The sequence below is a fragment of the Melospiza georgiana genome, chromosome Z (genome assembly GCF_028018845.1).
Source record: "Melospiza georgiana isolate bMelGeo1 chromosome Z, bMelGeo1.pri, whole genome shotgun sequence".
Lineage (NCBI taxonomy): Eukaryota > Metazoa > Chordata > Aves > Passeriformes > Passerellidae > Melospiza > Melospiza georgiana.
The window spans coordinates 24,393,191-24,414,221 of NC_080465.1; the positions used below are offsets into that span (position 1 = coordinate 24,393,191).

The following is a 21,031-nucleotide window of genomic DNA, read 5'->3' on the forward strand; positions in this document are numbered from 1 at the left end:
TGACCAATTTGAACTCCTTGTTTAGAAGTAGACTTAATTTTTTTTATAAGTGAAGAAATATTTTACTTTTTAAAATGCATACACAATCCTGTTTATAGTTTGCTAAATATGTATGAAATATCAATTACAGGTGCTGACCTTAAGGAAAGGGCAAAAATGCATTCAAGTGAAGTTAGTTCTTTTGTTTCAAGAGCAAGAGCAACTATTAATGAGTTGGGTAAGTAACCTCTCCCTTGAAAAATGTTATTGTAACTTTAACCTGAGAATGTTAGATCAGAAAAATGACATAATCATGCATAGTTAGTGCTAGAGTATCCCTAACTCTGTAGTGTCACATCACAGATCTTGAATTGGAAAGAATCCATAAGGATTATGGAGTATATTGATAAATATGAATCATGGTGCATTTATTCCTTTAAAATGTTCCAAGTTGAGTTAGACTTTTTGAAAGAATGCTAGAGAAGCTAAATCTCAGCTGAAATAGAGGTGATTTGCCCTGCTGTTTCCATAAAGGACAGATTGTTCAGTGACATCAAAGTACTTTAGAATTCCATTTTTACTGTTGCATTCTTGTGGTTTCTATAATTAGTACAGTCTAATATATGTTAAACATCAGCTACTAATACAAATTTAGCTACTAAGGTCTTTAAAAATTTTGTTTAATATATTTTGGTGTAGTAAAACCTGTTAATAGTTTTGTATTTTGATCAACTTGTACCAATTCTTAAGGATAATATTTGCTCTGTACATTTTAGTTTAGGAATTCACAGACAAATAATTATATTTCTACATCTCTGCCGATCAGTTTAAATATAATTACTTTTCAACAGGTTATTGGCAATATGATCTGTTGAAAAGAGAAGTGAAGTGTTCCATGTTTTAAGGAATTAATTTTCTACATTTAACTTCTAAAATTTATTTAGATGCATTTCCTTAAGAATGATGTAACATTTTGATTTGGCAGAATGTTATGAATGGATAGTGGGGTTTTTTTAGGTAATGATGACCTGCTGAAGAATGAGACTTTGATTAGGTAATTCATGCAGATACTTATGTGCTGAAATGACTGTCATGTCTTTGAAGTGAAGTAGACACTCAAGGCTGTTTAAATAAGTGAAATCTATAAAATACCTAGATGACATGAGCAGATCATTAATTTTCTGCAGCTGATATTATATATCATGCTAGTACTTGTCCTTTTATTGGGAATGCCAAGCAAGTGGCAACAAGTTGTTCCTTTCATTCTCTTTGTAAGAATTTTGGGAGGCTTGCTTATCATTAACTAGTAATTTTTAAGCCTTCCTTGGCTTGAAGTTACTAGAAATACTTTAAGCTGCTATTAGTATTTAAATAATGAGCTGGTTTCAAGCTTTTTCCTATGATTAGTAAATAGGTTTTTTTAATCAATTATTTTCAAATTTTTAAGTGAGAATATTTCTGAAGTCTGAAGAAATATTTGGATTTGGCATTCTTCACTGAATGACTGGAAAATGTTCAGTTGTTTGATGCATTGTTTTGCCTCAGGATTGAAAAAACCCTGAGAAAAATGTTTGATTGTTTTCATCTTCATTAAAGTTCATGTGAGAGTATTTAACTGCTGAATATGTAAGCAAATTTTCAGTGTTATGTTAAAGGCTTGCAGCGAATTACATGCCTCAGTCAGTTCCACTAGACCACTCTCAGAGCCCCATCCTGCCTGGCCTTGAATCTTTCAGGGATGGAGTATCCACAGCTTCTCTGGGCAACCTGTTCCAGCAGCTCACCACCCTCACAGAGAAGAGTTTTTCTTAAAACGTGCTCTATTCCAGTTTGAATCTGTCCATCTTGTCCTGTTACTACAGACTCTTGTAAAAAGTCCCTCTCTATCTTTCTTCTAGGCTCCCTTCAGATACTGGAAGGCTGCATTTATGTCACTCCAAAGCCTTCTCTTTTCCAGGCTGAGCAATCCCAATTCTCTCAGCCTTCATCGGAGAGATGCTCCATCCCTCTGATCAACTTGGTGTCCCTCCTCTGGGCTCATTCCAGAATTCACTCACACCAGCAGGTCAACGTCCCTCCTGTGATGAGGACCCCAGAGCTGAATGCATTACCCCAGATGGGGTTCTTATTATGCCATTCTTTACATGGAAATGATAGACAGTATCAGAAAAATATGTACAGGAGGTTAGATAGATGGTTGAGTGCATATGATGTCCCATGTGTCATGCCCTGATGAATAGAAGTGAATATTAATTTTATAAAAAAGTCGTTACAAAATATAGGGACATAGTATTTGCATTTGGTCACATTTGGCAATTAATCTGTAAGTTGAAAATAATAATGGTGTTTTTCTTGTCCAGCAACAAGATGCTGTGAGATAGTTAAAGAGGGGAAACAATTTTCAAATTAATATTTACCACTACAGAATGTTATGTAGCTAGGGAACAATATTTCCAATCTCCTATTTTGTTCTTTTTTCTATCCGAGTTTAATACTATAATCTCATTTAAAATGTATTCTGCTTATTGCTTTTCAGAACTAGGTCATGTTTTGATAATTGCATTTGTATTCAGATGTGTGACCTAGTAAAGAGTTATATCTTTTTAGCTATATTTTCAGAAAGAAGACTATTCAGTTACCTTTATAGACAAATTACAGTAAAGGTTAATTATGTCTTGAACAACTAGATAAACTTAACTTTTTAGAATTGACATCCTTTGACTTCCCTTAATTTCTGTCGATGTCATTACATTTTAAATCCTTACACTGATTATTCTGTAAAAAGCTGTAGTATCATTTTTGAATACATCTGCAGAAGGGAATTTTCTGAAAATTAAAAGCATACTGCACTTATTTATATGGGAATAATTTGTAACTTCTTACTAAATTTGGGTGAAGAAGTGAGGCTGTACTAAATGTGATTTTGTTTATAAATAAATGCTTAAAAAAGGAGCTGAAAAAATTGAACGGAGCCCCATTAGTTGCAGCACTTGGAGCTTTAAGCTGGGGAGGGGGAAATGAAAACAGCCTCTAATTTTAGCAGTGGTTGCTATTGCTAAAATTATACCAGAATTGTGGAGGTTTGTTTGGGGTTTGGGTTTGTGTGTGTGTGTGTCTGGAGTTTTTTCTACTTTTTTCTTTGTTGTTGTTTCTTTTAATAGTAAGAATTATAAGATTACTTGCCCATTACTATATTCTGCCTTGAAGCACTTTGTTACTGATGTAAGCTGTCTTTACCCTAAAGAAATTGGGAGAGAAAAGCCTTAATAGATCTCTTGTAACCATGCACAACAAGACAGCCTGGGTAAATTAAATCAAATGACAGTGATTTCCAGAAACATTGTTTTTGAGGCTTTGGGGAGGACAAAAACCCCATCATTGTGGGTCAGATCTTCAATATGTGTTTTATGGTATGCCTGTTGTTAAATCCATGTTGTTCTTTATACTGGCTGTGGAGTCAGAACGGCGATAGTGTGTATATGTTGTCTTTCGGGGTTTCAGTCCCAAAACAGACTGAGGCTATGTATGGAGCTGAATGCAATAAACACACTCCTCAATAAAAACACCATATTTAATAAAAATAAAAACTGAAGCTGTAGAAAGAATTTTAATTCGGCAAATACATGCAATTACTCAAATTGCCATCTAGCTCCAATCTCTGTTAATTGAGAAACGTCATTGAGTAGCAAAGCTTTTCCAAAGGATGTAGATGTAAGTTCCCAAATCACATAAACAGGAAATAAAAATTGGAAACTGACTTTCTTGCTTGCTTCTTAAAATTAGCATGTGGTTAGACTTGTTGTTTTTTTTTCACATTTAGAGACAGAACACCTTACTCATGGCCTGATGGAACTTAGATCTGAGCTAAGTTAAGAGTGAATTTTTTAATAAAATACTAAGGTTACTGGTTTTCTATTAGTTTTGTTGAATTATAACAAATCTTACGGGTCTTTGTTGGAAACATTTGATTAGTTTTTATGCATAAGCTGTGATACAACTTTAATAAATGGTAATATATAGTAACTTTATTTATACGTAGTTCTATCAGATATGGTTAGTTTTAACATCGTCCACTTTGAATGAGATATCTGGAATGAAAGCACCTTGTGGTCAATTACTTGCATTTGTGTTTTTTATTATGTGCTTTTGATTTTATTCAGAGCAGATACAGTTCTACATTGACAGATTTTTTCCCCTTCTTTAGCATTTCTTCTGTCCTTCTGCCTTTCAGTCATTGCCAAGTTTTAATTTACCTAAAAGAAAGCACTTGTTCATCCTTTGGACAAGCATCCTCTTTTCGAAAAAGTTCCTAGTTTGACTATTGAAGATTGTGCAAACATGCATTTTTTTATGCCACGTTATATGCTACATTTTGGTTTTGTATGCAGGCTGTCAAAAAATTATTTCAGAGGTTCCAAGAATGGTATCAAGATTATAAAAAATTTGTCTTGATTGCTGGTCTGCTGTTACCCCACCTTCCCATTGTGAAGGCTTAAAAATTATCAAGAATTATCATTGATGAGGTTGACGCTGTGTCTTGTTTTACTGTTTGAATCTGTGAAACTTCTGTGGAGGTTTGGTTAGCATTTTAAATCCTGGTTTACGAGTGAACACTCAAAATTTACCAAATTCACCAAATCCATCTGTGTTTGCTCAAGTAGATCTGGCCATCAAAAATGTATTACTCTAGTTTAGAAATCCTGTGATAAGAGCTGTGGATTTCTCTCTTAGGGAAGAGAGGTACAGGCTATGAGTTGTGTTTACAGGAAAGCTGAATGAAATTTCAGATAGCTATCAAATTTCAAAAAGGACAAATTACAGGTGGGTTGTGCTGCCGTTCAGAGCCATGCTGAACAGCTGACCTCAGGCATCATGCTCTTTCTGTGTTGCTGACACTGTGAAATATAAATTTTAGCACAGTATTTTGCTTGCTGTGCTGTGATGTTGCCTGTTTGATTAAGTGTACAACATAACTACTATAGTCCTTGAGTACCAGCATTCCGAGTGTGTTGCTAGGCTCTTGCTTGTTTTCCAATTGCAGATTTATTTCTTCTCTTGATATTGAATTAGTTTAAGATAGCCTTTGACTAAATGTTGTCTGATCCTGGTGCTGCTGTACAGCCATGACAAAAATCAGCATAACCTCAGCAGTAGTTTAGTTTTTCTTCTGCTAGTAATTCCTAGGGTTCTGGAGGACGGGAGAACATGGACTGGACATGGCTCTTTAAGTTTTCTTCCACAAAGGTAAATATGCTACTCACTCAGATGATTTATTGAGATCAGCATAGACAGTTTGCACTGTGTTAAAACAGGCCCCAGTATCACTTGCTGTCCAGGGATTCCATTCCCTCGCCCAGGAGCCACACTTTGCATGTTTGATGTCTTGGTAACACTATCCTTTCTTCACCCCATTCAGGTTTGAAATTGCATATTTCAATTGCTGAATGAGAAAGAAAAGTTTGCTAGTGCTTTGCTTTGCCTGTCTTGGTCTGTGGCTCTGTTCCTTGAACTAATTGATATTCAAAGGGTAGCAACTCCTGACATGGTACTGAAAGCATAATGTTGCTCTTCTATTGAAGAAATCCTGAGCTCACTGATAGGGCCAAGCATGAGGCTTTCACTTCAGAATTGTCAAGTCTTGTAATGAATACAACTTTCGCCTGGGTAGGCTCTGACTTGATGATATTACTAAGCTAGCTTGTTAAAAAAAAAAAACAAACAAACAAAAAATGCTTACTGTGAAATGTTAGGAAGTGTTTCTTCTGCAGTGTTCTGTAAATGAACTGGCTTGAAACTATTACTTGGTAAATTATGCTAATATAGAAATAAAATATTTTAGCACTAGGCTAGGGAATGTATTTTGACAAACAAGAATAGTAGTAATAATAAAGTATGTGTTTTCTTCATACTGTAAATCAGACAAATGGACAATTAAAAAAAAAAAACAAACAAAACTGTATCTAATTTGATTCTCCTAACAGCCAGAGACTATATTAGAGACTATAGCTGTGTTTGTAAATTATATAGACAATAGTTGGGAGTTTTATTTTGTGTGCTTTTTAAGAAAAAAAAAAAACTTGCATAGAAGTAGAATGTATAAATTAACTGAAATCATGTATCTTCTCTGTGTTTCATAAATCCACTGCTTGATTATATGCTGTGCTGTTTTTGTGTGAGTAATAAGTTCTTAAATGTATTTAGTAAGAGTAAAAATAAAAGAAATAGTTTTCATTTTTCTTTTATCCAAAGCTTTCACTTTTTTTTACAGAAAGTGAATTCTGTTATCTAGGTTGTACTTCATTATTGTCTTATTGAGGGCAGAATGAGACTACAAGATGAAGTGTTGGTAAATATGAAGAAACTGAAGAATCTGTTTATCAGACTGAGAGATGATTAAAATACCCAAATGATTTTTTATAGTACAAAAAAATCATAGAAGAGTTGGATATAGAAAACAGCTCAGGGGCTTAATTTAACCCCCTCTTTCATTCCCATTAGTTTCCCAGTTTCTGTTTCTTTTATCAAGAATGTAGAACACACTGTTTCTCTTACCTGACAAAATAAAATACCAAATAGAAAATTTTAAAATAAAGAATATAATGTTCCTCTACTGAAGTTGAAACTTTTTTCAGTTCAAAAAACCAGTGTTTCTATGTCATATATGAGAGTGAGTGATTAATGGAGGAGACTAGGAAATTAATAGGATTGAGTGAGGTGCCTTAGCCTCTGTCAAAATAAATGGAAGAAAAACTTTATTAATATCTTTTGCTTAATAATCAGCTGTAATGTGCAGTAACCATTTTCATTAAAAAGCAAAATTTCTTTACAAATACTAAAAAAATGGGGTTTTCTTGTGCAGCTCTTTACTGTTGTTGATTGTCTGCCTGAACTTTGAAGGTATTAAAGGAAAGACAGTAATGTGCAAGTCTATCAACAATTGTAGTTTATTAAGCTTCTTATCAAAAGCGCAGGAATTAAAGGGTGCCTAAAAGCCTTTCACAGTTGTGACAAGCAAATGTATGGCACAGAATTTTGTATTCAAACTTTAAAGTGTGGTTGTTTTTGCAGATGAATATATTTTTGAAACATATAGAGATACAGAAATAAATTGAATAATCACTTTATCATTGTTTTTGCACTTATGAGAGGTAAAGATTTGTAACATTTGATTACTTGCCTTGTGCAAGAATGATTTTACCAATCTTCTTTACCCTGACAGTCTCTCTCAGCCACTTTCAAATGTTGCTGAATACGCTGGCTGTTACAGAACGGATGAAAGTACTTGTTGATGTATTTTGTTTCTGTTAGCTTTTTTCCTCATAGAAGAATCTTTTTTTGACAGTAGTGCTTGCACCTGAAAATGAAAGGAAACTCTTGTAGCCACTGACTAGATTACAGATTTTGCAGAGCTAGGTAACTGCTTGAAACAAAACTCATTGCAAAGGTTATATGCCATCACAATATTGTTCTTCAGGAAAAGGTCCTCAAAATGAAATCAAGATACTGAGCTGTGTTGTAATTTTTTTTCTGATTTCCTGTCACATAAATTATTTAGTATATTAAATGTAATTTTGTCATCCTAATGTTCCTAGTATAAAGAATTTTCCAGTTATAAGAACTGCACATGGACCGCCTCTGGTTGCCAGTCAAGGGGCACAGCTTGTGCCCTTTATGCCCCCCCTTCCCCTTTATTTTTTTGAGTTAAAAGATCTTAGTTTTTATAATGAAGAGCCACATTACCAAGAGACATCATGAATCTGGGTAGTGAAGAGATGGAAGAGAAATTTATTTTGAGTTACAAAATAAGAATATTTAGGTGTAAACTTAATTATTTAAAAAGCAAAGATCAATTCCCAGTTATTATGCAAGCTAGGATTTAGTTTCAAATAATCATTACTGCTAGTTCAAAATTCCTATTTATGTCTGTGACCTTTTGAAAATTCTTATGTGACTTGTAACCAGACGACTTGGTGATTTTGGTTTCATAAAGAAACTCTGTAAAGTAACAGATCTCAAACCGTTCAATGCTAGTGTAGGAATCACCCCATAGACTTGCAGTATTATAGGAGTTTAAGCTATTTTTGGTTGAAATATACACTAAAGATAAATGGTATGTTAAAAAGTGCATTGCTTTGTAATAGCAAGACTAAAATTTGTAATTCTTTATTTGACATTCTCACTCTTAAGATATGACTCTTTTTCCTTCTTTCTTGCTTTCCTAATGGGTGACCTTCAATCATAGAATCTATCTACACATATGCACTTAGTGGTATTTAAACATTTAGGGAGCATGTGACCATTCTTTTTATTAATTTGAAGTCTCCATTGTTACTACATTTAAATAAATGTACTAAGAAATGGGGAGGGAGCTTTCTTATCTGTAGATTAAAATTTGTCCTTGGAGAGGTTCTGGAACAAGTAAATGTGGAAACTAAACTACTACTGGGCACACAAGGGACAAGAAAGTCATAAGGTGAAGGCATAAGGTGGAGTCACAGGAGGGAAATGTTGCTTAACCAGTCTCACAACCTATGATGAAACGAGAGTTTGTTCGATGAGAAACATCATTTCTCATTGTTTGTTAGATTGAGAAACATGGATATTGTCTACCTTGACTTCAGTAAGGCTTTTGACAGTACCTCTTGTAAAATTTTTGCTGAGTAACTGGTGAGTATGGACTGGATGAAAATCCAGTGAAATTGATTGAAAATTGGCTAAATGAATGGGTACAGACTGTGCATCTGCAGCATGAAGTCTGCTTGGAGGCCCCTAGCCAGTCTGTATCCCACAGGCAGTGCCAGATTCAGTCCTGTTCAACATCTTGTATGGTCTGGATGATGGGATAGAATGTAGACTCAGCAAGTTTGCTGATGATGTAAAATCGTAAGGAGTGGGTTGTGCTACCATTCAGAGGGAACTCAGCCAGCTGGATAAACAGACTAATAGGAACCTCAATAGTTTCTACAAATCAAAATGCAGACAATCTCATGCACCAGGTACATTATGGGGATAATGATAGGAACAGCAGCAGCACAAAAAGCCCTGCAGGTCTGGGTGGGACAGCAAGTTGAATGTGAGATGGCGCTGTGCCATTGTGGCCGGGAAGGATGGTGGTATGCTGGGCTGTATTAAGATCAGTGTTACCAAGAGTTGAGGGACGTGATCCTTTTGCTTTCATCAGCACAGGTGAGGCCACTGCTGGAGTTCTATGACCAGTTCTAGGCTCCTAAGTAAAAGGCAGAGCTACTGGAAAGTCCAGTGAAGTGCCCTGAAGGGGCCTTTTCTCTTGCGTGAGAAAAGGCTGAGCAAGCTCAGACCAGGGAAGAGATGGCTCATGAGGTGATCTCAGTGATGTATGAGAGTGTTAGAAGATGGAGCTGGGCTGTCTCTGACGGTGTCTGTTGACACAACCAGAGGCAATGGGCACAAAACGGAACAGAAAAGATTCTCCCTGAGATCAGGAAGTCCTTATTCACTGTGAAGGGACTGAACATTGATACAGGTGACTCAGGTGGTTCTGAAGTCTCCCTCTTTAGAGATCTTCCAAAATCACCTGGACATAAGCTTGAGCAACCTGTTCAAGGTGATGCTGGTTGAGTAGACAGGCTGGACAAGGTGAGCTCCAGAACTCTGTTTCAGCCTTGGCTTTTCTGTGATTTAAGGGTTTCCCACGTGCTGCAGACATACATAGGCAGATGTTTGCCACACTTTCTTAATTTGCTAGAGTTAAATAACAAATTTTGGAACTGTTAGTCTCCCTCAATTTATAGCATACTATCCTCTAGTATTCCATCTAATACTGGCAGTATGCAAGATACTTTTGTACAATTCATCCTCTTGGCTTTATGAGTTATAAAATCCATTATGCAAAAGGAAAAGTACTTGCTGGAAATGCCCCCTGAAGTTGTTTGTCTTAGTAAGCTGTTCACTAATCAACCTTATTTGTCAAATAATCAGAAATGGACCTGTGGAATAAATAGCTTGGACAATCTTTTTCTTTGTTCTGTGGCAATTCAGTTGTGTTCTTATTTAAAATTGAATTTTGTAGCTACTTCTGTCTTAGATGTATACCCACAGTTTTTGAGGCAAGTAAAGTATGTTCACTACTTCCAGTTTCATTCTGGGTAACAAGAATTCTTCTGCTCATAATTAAAGACAAGTCAGGGTTTTGAATCTGGTTCGGTAGGTACTAGAGGTAGTGACAAGCTTCTGGTTTATATCTGGATAGCTGTTCTTTCTGAAGGTTGGTTGCATGAGGTCACTGAATAAAGATGAGAAAGGCACAATAAGGACCTTTTTTTAACATTTTCCAAGTACAGGACAACACAGGAATAATAGCAAGGGAAGTTAAGGTGACTGTCTTTCGTTTCATTAATATTTTGTATCAAATGCATAAAAAGGCAAGCATTAAACTAGGGCTTCATTTGAATGTTTGTAGATACCAAATTCTGACTGCTATAATTAGTTGAGTTGAAAATATTTCCCCTAATCTGTAAAAAGTACTTCAGAAATAGAAATTAATTATATCTAAGTTAACTAAGAAATAAGAAGTTAATTTTATATCTATATCTATATATCTCATTACATCTAATTGTATCTCATTATAATAGAATTTTTGCATTTTTAGGGCTTGAGTGGACTTTTATGGAATTTTCTGATTCTGTTACTGCAAGTGGTACTGCAGTAACAGTGCAGACCTTTTACTTTTAGAGAAGCAGTATTCTATGTCTATTAGAACTTATTTCTTTAATGATGGCTCCTACATCTTAGCTGAATGAAGGGAGTACTGCAGGTATTCTTCAGGTTAATTGCAACAGCTGCCAGGCTACAATTGGGTGATTCTCATGTACTTCATTGGCACGTGAATAGTCTAAATCTCAAAATCCTGTTTCGACCTCAGGAATGGGGTTTTTTTCCATTTATATGAGTATGTGGTACAGTTGCTTTCAGAAAATCTTACATATATAAATTTCTTTAGCAAGCAAGGAGGACATTCCTAGGAGGTTGGTCTTTTTGAACTTGATATATTCTGAATTTGTAATTTATTTTTCCTGCGTGTTAAATATTTTAAGTTAATCAGCTGGGGCAAGTTCATGCAGGTTGACTAGGAGCACAAATCATAAAGTCTGGAATTCTGAATAACCATATTATTCTTCCTCTACCTGTTTCAGGAACTCATAGTGAGGGATCAGCATTAGCAGTAGGTCTTCCTTTGAGTAATGGGACACCAGCTAAAGAATGTGGTTTCTTGCCTATTATATGAAATCTATGTATATAATGTTTCATAAAAACAAGGCTACTTTCATACGTGAATTGTTGCCATTTTGCTTTTACTGTATGTATTCATTCTTCATGCTTCCTTCATCCTTACTAACTTGGAACACAGGTTTTCCTTGTTGATCAGACCATTTATTTTCTTGTCATTAAAGAGAAAATAATGATGTGTAGGAATAAAAAAAGGCTACATGACAGTTACTAAGAAAGTGTCACATGTAATCCTGTTTCCTCCCAGCTATTATCTTACATATCTGTAATTTTATAAGAACTTCCTTAAAAATTAGTGCAAAGTCTAAACAGTCATTTATGATTCAGGTCAGTAGAATCCAGGCATTTTCTACTTTCTATTTGGGGAATGTCAGTATCTGCAGTAGTATGACTCAGCTGTGTGGGTGTTACGGCACACATCTGAGAAACTATTTAGTGGTCAAATCCTCCAGACCAGGTGCCTGTATTTATATGCTGGCGTGTTGTTTGTCATATCATGGTCTCTAAGCAGGAAGGAAATCTCTTGTTAGTCAGCAGCAGTAGACATCATGTGGGAAGTCACTTGAAGGTGAAATAACAATTACCTGCCTCAGAACAACTGTGATTCTTTGAAATTACTTCCAACACATTACATGTGTTTTTATATGCTTAATTGCAAAGTGCTCCTCCTGTGACATTCTGTACTCATGGCAAAACCATGGGTGAGTTTACTTACTCTATTCTACACCTTTCAGTAGTGAAGAGTCACAGGAAAGCTGGGAGTATCCCAAGACTACAAGATGCTGCCAGCCCACCTAATCTAAAACTACATGTGACATGTGTGTTTATCAGGGATGTATTTCTGAAGTTTAGCTGAAAGTTCACATTTACTGCAGAATAGGAAGCAGGTCCATTTCTTTATATTGCTGTCTGCCATATTTTCTGTTTTGTTTGACCTGTTTGTGGGTTTAGTTGAGGTATCTAATGTTACTAAGTTTATTTTCTCTTACTGAAGTTCTTCAGTTTACCTGATGGTCACTCTACCTGTGTCATGTCTTTAATGACCAGTAAACATCCTTTTGTACAGGCTTTGTCAGCTTCTGTGCTAAGAGATTATTCTTTAAACAACTTATGCAAGAAATTTATTTTAATGAGCTTGTTCACATTTGTCTTCTCTTCAGCTAGAAGTCTCTGCTTTTATGATCTCAAATATAAGGATGTGTTTTTGTCTTATGTCTGGCTCTGTGCTGACATAACATAAAATGAATTGGACCCTTCTATTTCTTTACTGTACATAGAACTTTACTTTTCTGTAATATAATTAAGCATTGATGTTACATTAGGATGTGTCTTTTGGCATTTGCTTGGGACGTGTTTTATGTGCAGAATAGACCTGTATTTACAGAATACGCAGCATGTTTTACATTAGAATAGAAGTGTGAAGTGATCCTTTTTGAATTAATTTTATGAACTACCTTATTATTTAGTAGCTCACAGTCCACACTTTGATGTGCTACAGTAACTCAGTGGAATTCTCTAACTAAAGTTTAATGCTGCTCATTACTTGGTCTTTTTAATTACTTCTAACAACTTTAATCTTTATATATACATGGTCTACTTGTCTCTGTGTTGTACTCTCTCATTTACTTTAGCTAATCTGTTTCTTTTATATATATCTTAAACTCCTTTTTTTTTTTTTCACAATGCAGCTCATGATGGCACCCTGATAAACCTGAATCACGTCTAGAATTTAGAATTAATGAGTAGTAGTACAACAATTGCCTAAAATTTGTATCTTGTTATTTGAACTGTGACAAAAATGTGGAATGTTAAAGCATAAAACCACTAGGCCTCTTGGCAAAGCTTTAAATATTTTTTTATCACTCATAGCAAATGAGCCTTATCATGTAGAATCATGTGGAGATTGACCTGTCTATATGTGTAATTTAATGTTCCGAAAGTTTGAGTGCATACAACTCAATTAAGCCTACAGGGCATTATTTGTCAAACATATCTCTGCTTTTGTTATGGGCTCAACAGTTTTGGCAGGTGTACATTAAAATCATGGAGATAAATGTGATTACATGTTTCTTATGCTACAAAATACTAATACTCCAGGAAACTTCACCCTTGTTAAAAAGTTCGTGTGGCCTGGAAACTCAGTTTACAATCCCAAGTGATTACTAACTTTTTTCTATGCTAGTTTTTCTGATGCTTCACAAGAACCTGTTAAAAGGATTAATTTCTTAAATTCATTTAATAGATACACACTAGGCTCTTACAGGCTAGATACACACTAGGCTGATTTTGTCTTTTGCCTTTCATTCATTGTCAACTCCTATATCAGGTGATCCTTTCAAATTAATGTCCTTGAGAAGTGATGATTCTAACATTGTCAAACTGCTTTTTATCCCCTTGAATTATGACTTTTAATTATTTTGTGATAGGAGCTGACTGTAATTCTTGAAACCAAGCTGTTTTATAGTGCTCATTTTGTAACTTCCGTTTCCATATGTAATAGTCTACTTGAATTGCACCATAGCTAATTCCAGAAGTTGCTTATCTTAGGAAAGTATTCTGCCTTGGAGTACTGCAAAAGCCATGCAAACAGTGCTCAAGATAGTGTTTGCTAGTCTCTGATAAATGGAACATTCATATAGGCAGTAACTGCTGGAAACTGCAGTTAACAATGACCCTGCCTTCATGTTCAGGCAAACTATTTTTATTTACCCAAGGCAAAGGCATATTTCTTTAGGAGAAAGGCTAGCTGTGTCAGCTAGCAAAATTGCAAGACTGTTTGGCAAATTGGTTGTGTTGACAGGGTTATAAGTTTCTGTCAGGAGCCGTGCCCTGTTGGAAATGAGAGTTGCCTTTCCATATAACTAAGAAGAAGTAAATAGAGGAAGAGCAGATTTTTCTACTATTCCCCTGTCTCCTATGCCTTCTGTGGCAGATGGCAGGTATAATGGATACCTTGAGCTCTTTTAAGTCACTGAAAGAGCTCTTGCAAACAGTAATCAGTAGCCTCTTTTGGCACTGAAATAGATTCAGATAGTCACTATTAATAATAATCTAAACCAGTAACCCAGGACTTTGTTTTAAAGCATCTAATAGAATCTTGAAAAGCATTGCTAAGTTTTTGTTCCTTTTTTTAAAGACAATTGGGTTTTCAGTAGCTGTTAATCATAAAAGCAGGTCAATTTGCAGCTAAAATAACCTTTGTTTAATTATGTGCTTTGTTTGTTACCCAGTGAGAGACTGCTGGCTTGTATGATAATTGTCATGCTGATGTATACCAATATTTAATTGATTCTTTTGTTGAATGAAGTTATCTGAAGTTTATTTGTCAGACAGGAAAAAGGTAAGCTAGGTAGCACAATTTATAAATTTAGAACTAGCTAGTCCACTAGGAAAAGTTCTAATTAATACATTGAAGTAATAATTTTTATTACCCTTCTAGATCTCACTCTTCATATTTTTAATTAATTTTAAATTAATATTTTTTCATATTACCCTTCTAGATTTTAAAAGGAAATAAGTCTTTTAAAGTCTTTCATGCATCATTTTCATTTATGTCTTGGTAGAATAGTTTTTTCCTCTTCTATTTGTGGCTAATGAAACTGAATGAACTGGTCATTGAATTAAATTAGCTGAAACATTAAAAACAAAGAAAATGTTTTTTAACATCTGCAAAAAAAGCTGTTGTCAAGAGCTGATTTAACATTTCAAAAAGCTGTACACCCAAGTGTCTGGCTAATGAATTGCTTTTGGCTCTTTGAAACTTTAGTAGCAACAATGTACTACTGGACTACTGTTTGAGTATATTTTAAAATGGCTAGCTTGTGTTAACTCTTACATTAAATATAATTAAAGCTGTAATATATAAATTTATTTCTAAAATTAAAATGCAGTTTTCATCAAACTTTGAGCTTGTGGTGAATAGGGATGAAGAGAACTTGAATTTGCAGAAGGTGAAAAGCAGTACTTTAGACTGATTGTTTAAATGACTTTCTTGTGTCAGAACACTGGTGATAAATTACATACAGACCATGCCATGGTTGACAGGCCTCTGGAGCCCTGCTACCTGTCATGTGTGCTGGCAGTATGTGCATTTGTTTGTCAAACTGAAGAGTTTCCCACCTCTATTAAGCTGTTAGCTGCTGCTTTACAGGAGAAAAGGGGCAATGGTAATGACCATTATTGCCAGTGGTGGTCTGAGACTGTCAAGACACAATTTCTAGCTTTGAAATGTATGACTGTAGAATGAGCAAAACTAATGAAATTACTTTCCCAGAGGTGTTCTTTATGAAGTTGGTGTTAATTGGTACTTTCTTTTTCAGCTAATCTGCCTGTACCTACTATTGCTGCAATAGATGGAACTGCCTTAGGTGGTGGCCTAGAACTTGCGTTAGCCTGTGATATACGGGTGGCAGGTAGGTCTGAATACTGCTGTGGAATGTAGGGTTATTAGTGTTACAGCTGGCTTGACTAATCTGTCTGTGGCAACAGTCTTATAAAACTTACTTGATATTTGACATTGTTTATAACCCATTATTTGAAAGGGCTTTAGCAGAAACCTGTCTAAGTACTTGCAAATGTTTCATTTATAATGACTTAACTCTGTTAGCTGGATTGGTTTTTTTAAACATTTATGTGATTCTTCTGACACTAATTTTATCAGTCTTGCCAAAAGGGTCATGCAACTATTTTCTTTTTTTTTCTTTTTTTTTCTTTTTTTTTTTTTTTTTTTTTTTTTTAATTCTTGTGCATTTGAAGTGCTCTAGATGGAGACTTGATTTTATCTAAACAGAGTGCAGGGAAGAAACAAAAGTTGCTAGTAAGTGTATTATTACATAAGAAATTAAATTCTAAAAGTGACAACCACTCTTGAAAAGAGGAACCTTGAGCTAATGAGCTGTCAGAACTGTAAAGCCTATTGATGGAAAGTAAATGGATACTTCATTCTGAGCCAGTAAGTTAGGATTTATAATGTTGTTTGACTTTAGAGAATATTCTGTCACCTAAATAATTCAAATAATCAGATACAGAATTCTACCGCATTCTAAGATGTTAAGCAATAACATCCATTTTCTTTTAGTACTTTCCATTTGAATGTAAGTCTCATTACTCAATGTTATTGCTTACTTGCTATGTGAAAATGACTTAAGTACTGAATTTGCCTTGATGGAAGTGGTTGGATCTTTCACTAAAAGCAGATCAGTTGAATCTATTTGAAGGTTTTTTTTTTAATAAACAAATTCTTTTAAAAGTGATTTATTTTTCTTTTTAAAGAAAACTTAATATATTAGCAAACTTCTAGGTCATCATGATGTATTTTCATAGATTTTTTTTCCTTCTACATTAGAATAAGAACTTCTTTACATTCTGTTTTTTAGCATCTTCTGCTAAAATGGGCCTAGTTGAAACAAAGCTGGCGATCATTCCAGGTGCAGGTATGAATGTTTTGCTTTTGCTACCACAGATAACTAAATAACATACATACTTAGTGTTAGATTTGAATTGTTTATGTTGCTTATTCTTATATTTCTTTTAAGTATTATAGCATGTGTTACGCCTTACTGCTTGTAATATTTACCAAAATTAATTAAAAAGTGTATTTCTTATCTTCAGAGACAGTCACCTGTATACTGTGTTTTTAAGCAAAGTCTTCATTAACTAAGTCAACATTCAGTGATTCTTTAAATGACATTTAATGTCTTGATCTGAAGGCTGCATAATTTTACGAAGGATCAAGCAAGGAAGAAGGATTAGCTGTCAGTGTACAAAACCAATTATTTGAATTAAGATCCACTTTCACATAACATTTGGTACTTTAGATTCACATTCGGTTTTCAAGCTGCTTATATATTGGTTGTAAAGAGTTGAAGAATTAGAAGTATAGCTCTGGATAAATCTGTTACCTTGCCAAGATTTTTTGAGTCAAAACCTTTTTATTTTGAAGGCCAGTTGACCTGCTTTTCACATACTCAGGGTGAATGAACGTTATGTAATAAATAATTTTCAAGGACTTGTTACAAAACCTTATATTTTTAATTTATGTATCAATCGTTGCTACTTGAATTAAGATATTTGCTGCTCTGGGAAAAGGGTAGTAGCTGGGAAAAAAGTGCATCCCTGTGATTTTTTACCTTCATTTCTGGGAGTTCTTGGGAACTTTATACTGTTTCTTTGCTCTTGTTTTCTTTCTAATTGGTGGAACCTATTTTGAAAATGCTATATTCAGTTCTAGTGGATACCATTGCAGGTCACCTAAAAAACCCAGTAGAATCAACCATAATGGCAGTAGTGGTATGAACTTTGTATATAAAACTGTCCCATCCCATGATTAATCTGGACAATTATTGTATGATTTCAATTGCTGTATTCTTTTGGTTATTATTGAGATGTGATTTCAGTCAACACTTTCTGTGGTCAGAGCTGCATTTTACATAAGGAAAACAGTTATGATTGTTTTCTGGTTTCTTTTTTGTGAAGGATAAAGATAATAATGCAGATGATTTTAAAGATGTATTTACTGATAGTGGTGTTGTCATGAATTAATATGCCTTGGAAATAAGTCCTAGTGAATAAAAAGACAGAAGTTTATGTTGTTTATCTTTGTTGTCAGTTTTTGCTCTTTGTCCTCCCACTCCCTCCTTCCCTAAGTAATTCTGTAGGCCAGTATTGGAAACATACTCTCGATCTCAAGAAATTCAGCTCAAATTCTCCATATATTCTCTGTATTCAACTTTTTGAGGTTGTCTCATTTCTTTGTCTTCAGTTAATTATAGATGTTTCAAACTTCTGTGCTCTTATCTTAAAATGCTAGTTAACTGATTCATTTTAAGTTTCATTCAGAATATTTTACTGTTATTTATAAAGACTGAGGCTTGAAATATTTTTTCCCTCGTCCTAAAATAATGATTCAGGTATGTATGTCTTCAGGTGTATGTCCTTCAAAATGTCACAGATTTAATCTTGTTACATTGACTTTCCAACTTAACAACATTTTGGGGTACATTCAGTGATGAATTTTTTTCTCCTATTCCTATCAGCCTTTCTGACAACTATTTTTGTTGAATATATTTGAGGTAATCACAACTTTTTCCTGATCAGCCTGTGCTTACACCAGTCCTGTTGAGCAATGACAGTGTTTCAGTCCTTTTTGCTTCTTATCATCCTAATAGTAACTGATTGTGCCTTTTGTAAAAGGCACCAGAAAGAAAGTGAAGAATGAGTGAAGGAAATTTGGACATCTCATTTAGGTAGAGAAGCCAGATATACACACTTGAACCGTAGGTATCATGGGTTAATGGAGTATTTTCTGAGAGTGTTTATTTGAAGCTGCTCTGAGCCAAAACAGAACTGCAGAGTGGAGCTGAAGAGTGAGCTGTAGCTCTTAAGAGGCCTACATAGATTTCTGCTGCCATCTAGTACACCTGAAATCTGCTGGCAAACTGAGTTACTTCTTTGAGCTAGGTCCCTGTACCGTGGCAAGCTACTGTTTTTATTCTTGTCTGTCAGCTGCCAGGTGTGTGATAGATGTAACTTTAAGTATGGTGATAATTAATATGGGTGTTTGAAGCTATGTGGAAAACATATTTATACTGTGAGGGTTTGCTTTTTTAATACCCCAGTAATTTATAATGAAAGAGCTGTGTTAGAAGATTGTTACTAGAATTCAGTAGAATTAAAATATAGATCCAGGGCATATCAGCTGTTAAGGTTTGGACCTTGTTGTATATTATAGTTTATTCCATTCTTAATAAAATGTGGTTGTCAAAAGACACAGTAAGGTGCTGTCTATTGACAAACACAGATTTCCCAGGTGCAAGAAATTTTTCTTTTGAATATGCAGAGATGTACTGCAACTTTCTAAAGGCTAAGTTTGAGCAGGAGTTGGTTGAGTTAACCAAAATGAATTGTTCCTTCTAAGTCTGCTGAGGGTGTTGACCAAGTAGGCATTTATAGAGTATGCTGTATTATAGCAGGTTGAATCTCCTCAGAAAATTCATCCATGACAGACGACATAGCAAGACCAAGTGGGATGACAGCAGTGCCTTCTTTTATACAATAGCTATGTTCACAGACCTGCTGTTCACATTGTGAGGGAACAGGATTATCCTTTTTAATTTGGAAATCTAACCTCAGTTTTTCTGCACTATGGGAAAAGCTTAAACTTCCAGAAAATGAACTAGGAAAAGTAGAAAACCTTTCTGTTTTTCCTCTTGAGTACATCTCACTTTCTAGTAAGGAAGGAAAGATTCAAAGAATCTTGAAACTAGTTGAAATATGTAACAGAGAGAAAAGCTTAGTAACTTGGTGATGGGAAACTTACCTGATAATGAGTATTGAAGGTTTTTGTTTTCTAAGGAGAGTCTGCCAATCATCATTGTAAAAGTGGTCTTATGCCAACACAAAAAACATGTCATAGAATCATTTAGGTTGGAAAAGATCTTTAAGCCTATGAAGTCCAACTGTCAAATAAGCATTGCCAAATTCACTACTACACCATGTTGCTAAGTGCCACATCTACACCACTCAAGTGATTCAGCCACTTCCCTGGACAGCCTGTCCAGTGCTTGACAACCCTTCAGAGACTAAATTTTTCCTGATATCCTGTGTAAACCTCCCTTGGTACAACTTGAAGCATTTGTTACTTGGTAAAAGAGATTGACCCCAACCTCCTTTCAGATCATTCGAGAGAGCGATAAGGTCTCCCTAAAGCCTCATTTTCTCCAGGCTTAACAATCCTTAGCACTTCCTCATGAGACTTGTGCTCCCTTCACTGGCTCTTTTGCCCTTCTCTTGACATGCTCCAGCACCTTAATATTTTTCCTGTAGGGATCCAGAACTGGACATATGATTCAAGGGGTGACCTCACCAGTGCCAAGTTCAGGGTGACAGTCACTGCCTTGGTACTACTAGCCACACTTCTGCTGCCACAGGCCAGGATGCCATTGTCTTCTTGGCCACCTGGGCACAACTGGCTCATGTTCAGCTGCTGACAACCAGCAGCCCAGGTCCTTTTCTGTTAGGCAGCTTTCTAGCCACTCTGCCTCAAACTTGAAGCATTGCAAGGGGTTGTCTCCCTAGTGTCGTTTCTTTTTTTATGGAGTTCCAGCAAAACTTTCTGTTCAGTCAGGCTCGTCTCCCTTCCCACTTACTCTTCTTTTGCCACATAGGGATGATCTGCTCCTCTGGCCTTAGGATTTTCTTCTTGAAGAATGTCCAGCCTTCCTGAAAGCCTTAGCCCTTCTGGACTGCCTCCCAAAGGACCTTATCAAATAGTCTCCTAAACAAGCAAAAGTCTGTCTTCTGTAAGTCTGAGGTAGCGAGTCTGCTGACTCAATTCCTTACTGCTCTGAGAACTGAAAACTTATCATTTCATAGTTGCCTGTGCCCTAGATGGCCTCCGAGCAGCAAATCATCTTTCTCTGTTCATAAATAGCAGTAGGGCATCTGGCCTCTTGGCTCACTCACCAACTGTGTCAGGAAATTATCTTCCATGTCCAAGATCTCTTAGACTGTTTCTTCTGTGCTGTATTGTATTTCAGAGTATGTATGGGTTTGTTCATCCCTTCTCTTCCTCAGATTTCTTCACTGTGAACTCAGTGTCTGTTAGCCTGTTGTGGTAGAATTTGTGGTTTACAGGGTAGAGGTTGCAAAAACAAACATTCCCCAGAATTTTATTAAAAATAGGTGGACAGATGAAGGGAGAATTGTACTGGCCTCAGATGAAAAGGTTTCAGCATGAACTAACCTGTTCTTTGGCATGCAAGAAAGGGCACAGGAGGAAGTTGTTGTG

General features: G+C 35.5%; 1 protein-coding gene across 1 annotated transcript in view; it reads left to right on the forward strand.

Moving 5' to 3' along the window:
* The window catches only part of AUH (AU RNA binding methylglutaconyl-CoA hydratase), a 111,451-nt gene that overhangs the window by 42,401 nt on the left and 48,019 nt on the right, over positions 1–21,031 (forward strand). The window contains exons 4-6 of the mRNA XM_058044349.1: positions 131–217; positions 15,564–15,656; positions 16,620–16,676. Of these exons, the coding sequence (XP_057900332.1) occupies positions 131–217; positions 15,564–15,656; positions 16,620–16,676 (237 nt within the window). The remainder of the gene's footprint in view (positions 1–130; positions 218–15,563; positions 15,657–16,619; positions 16,677–21,031) is intronic.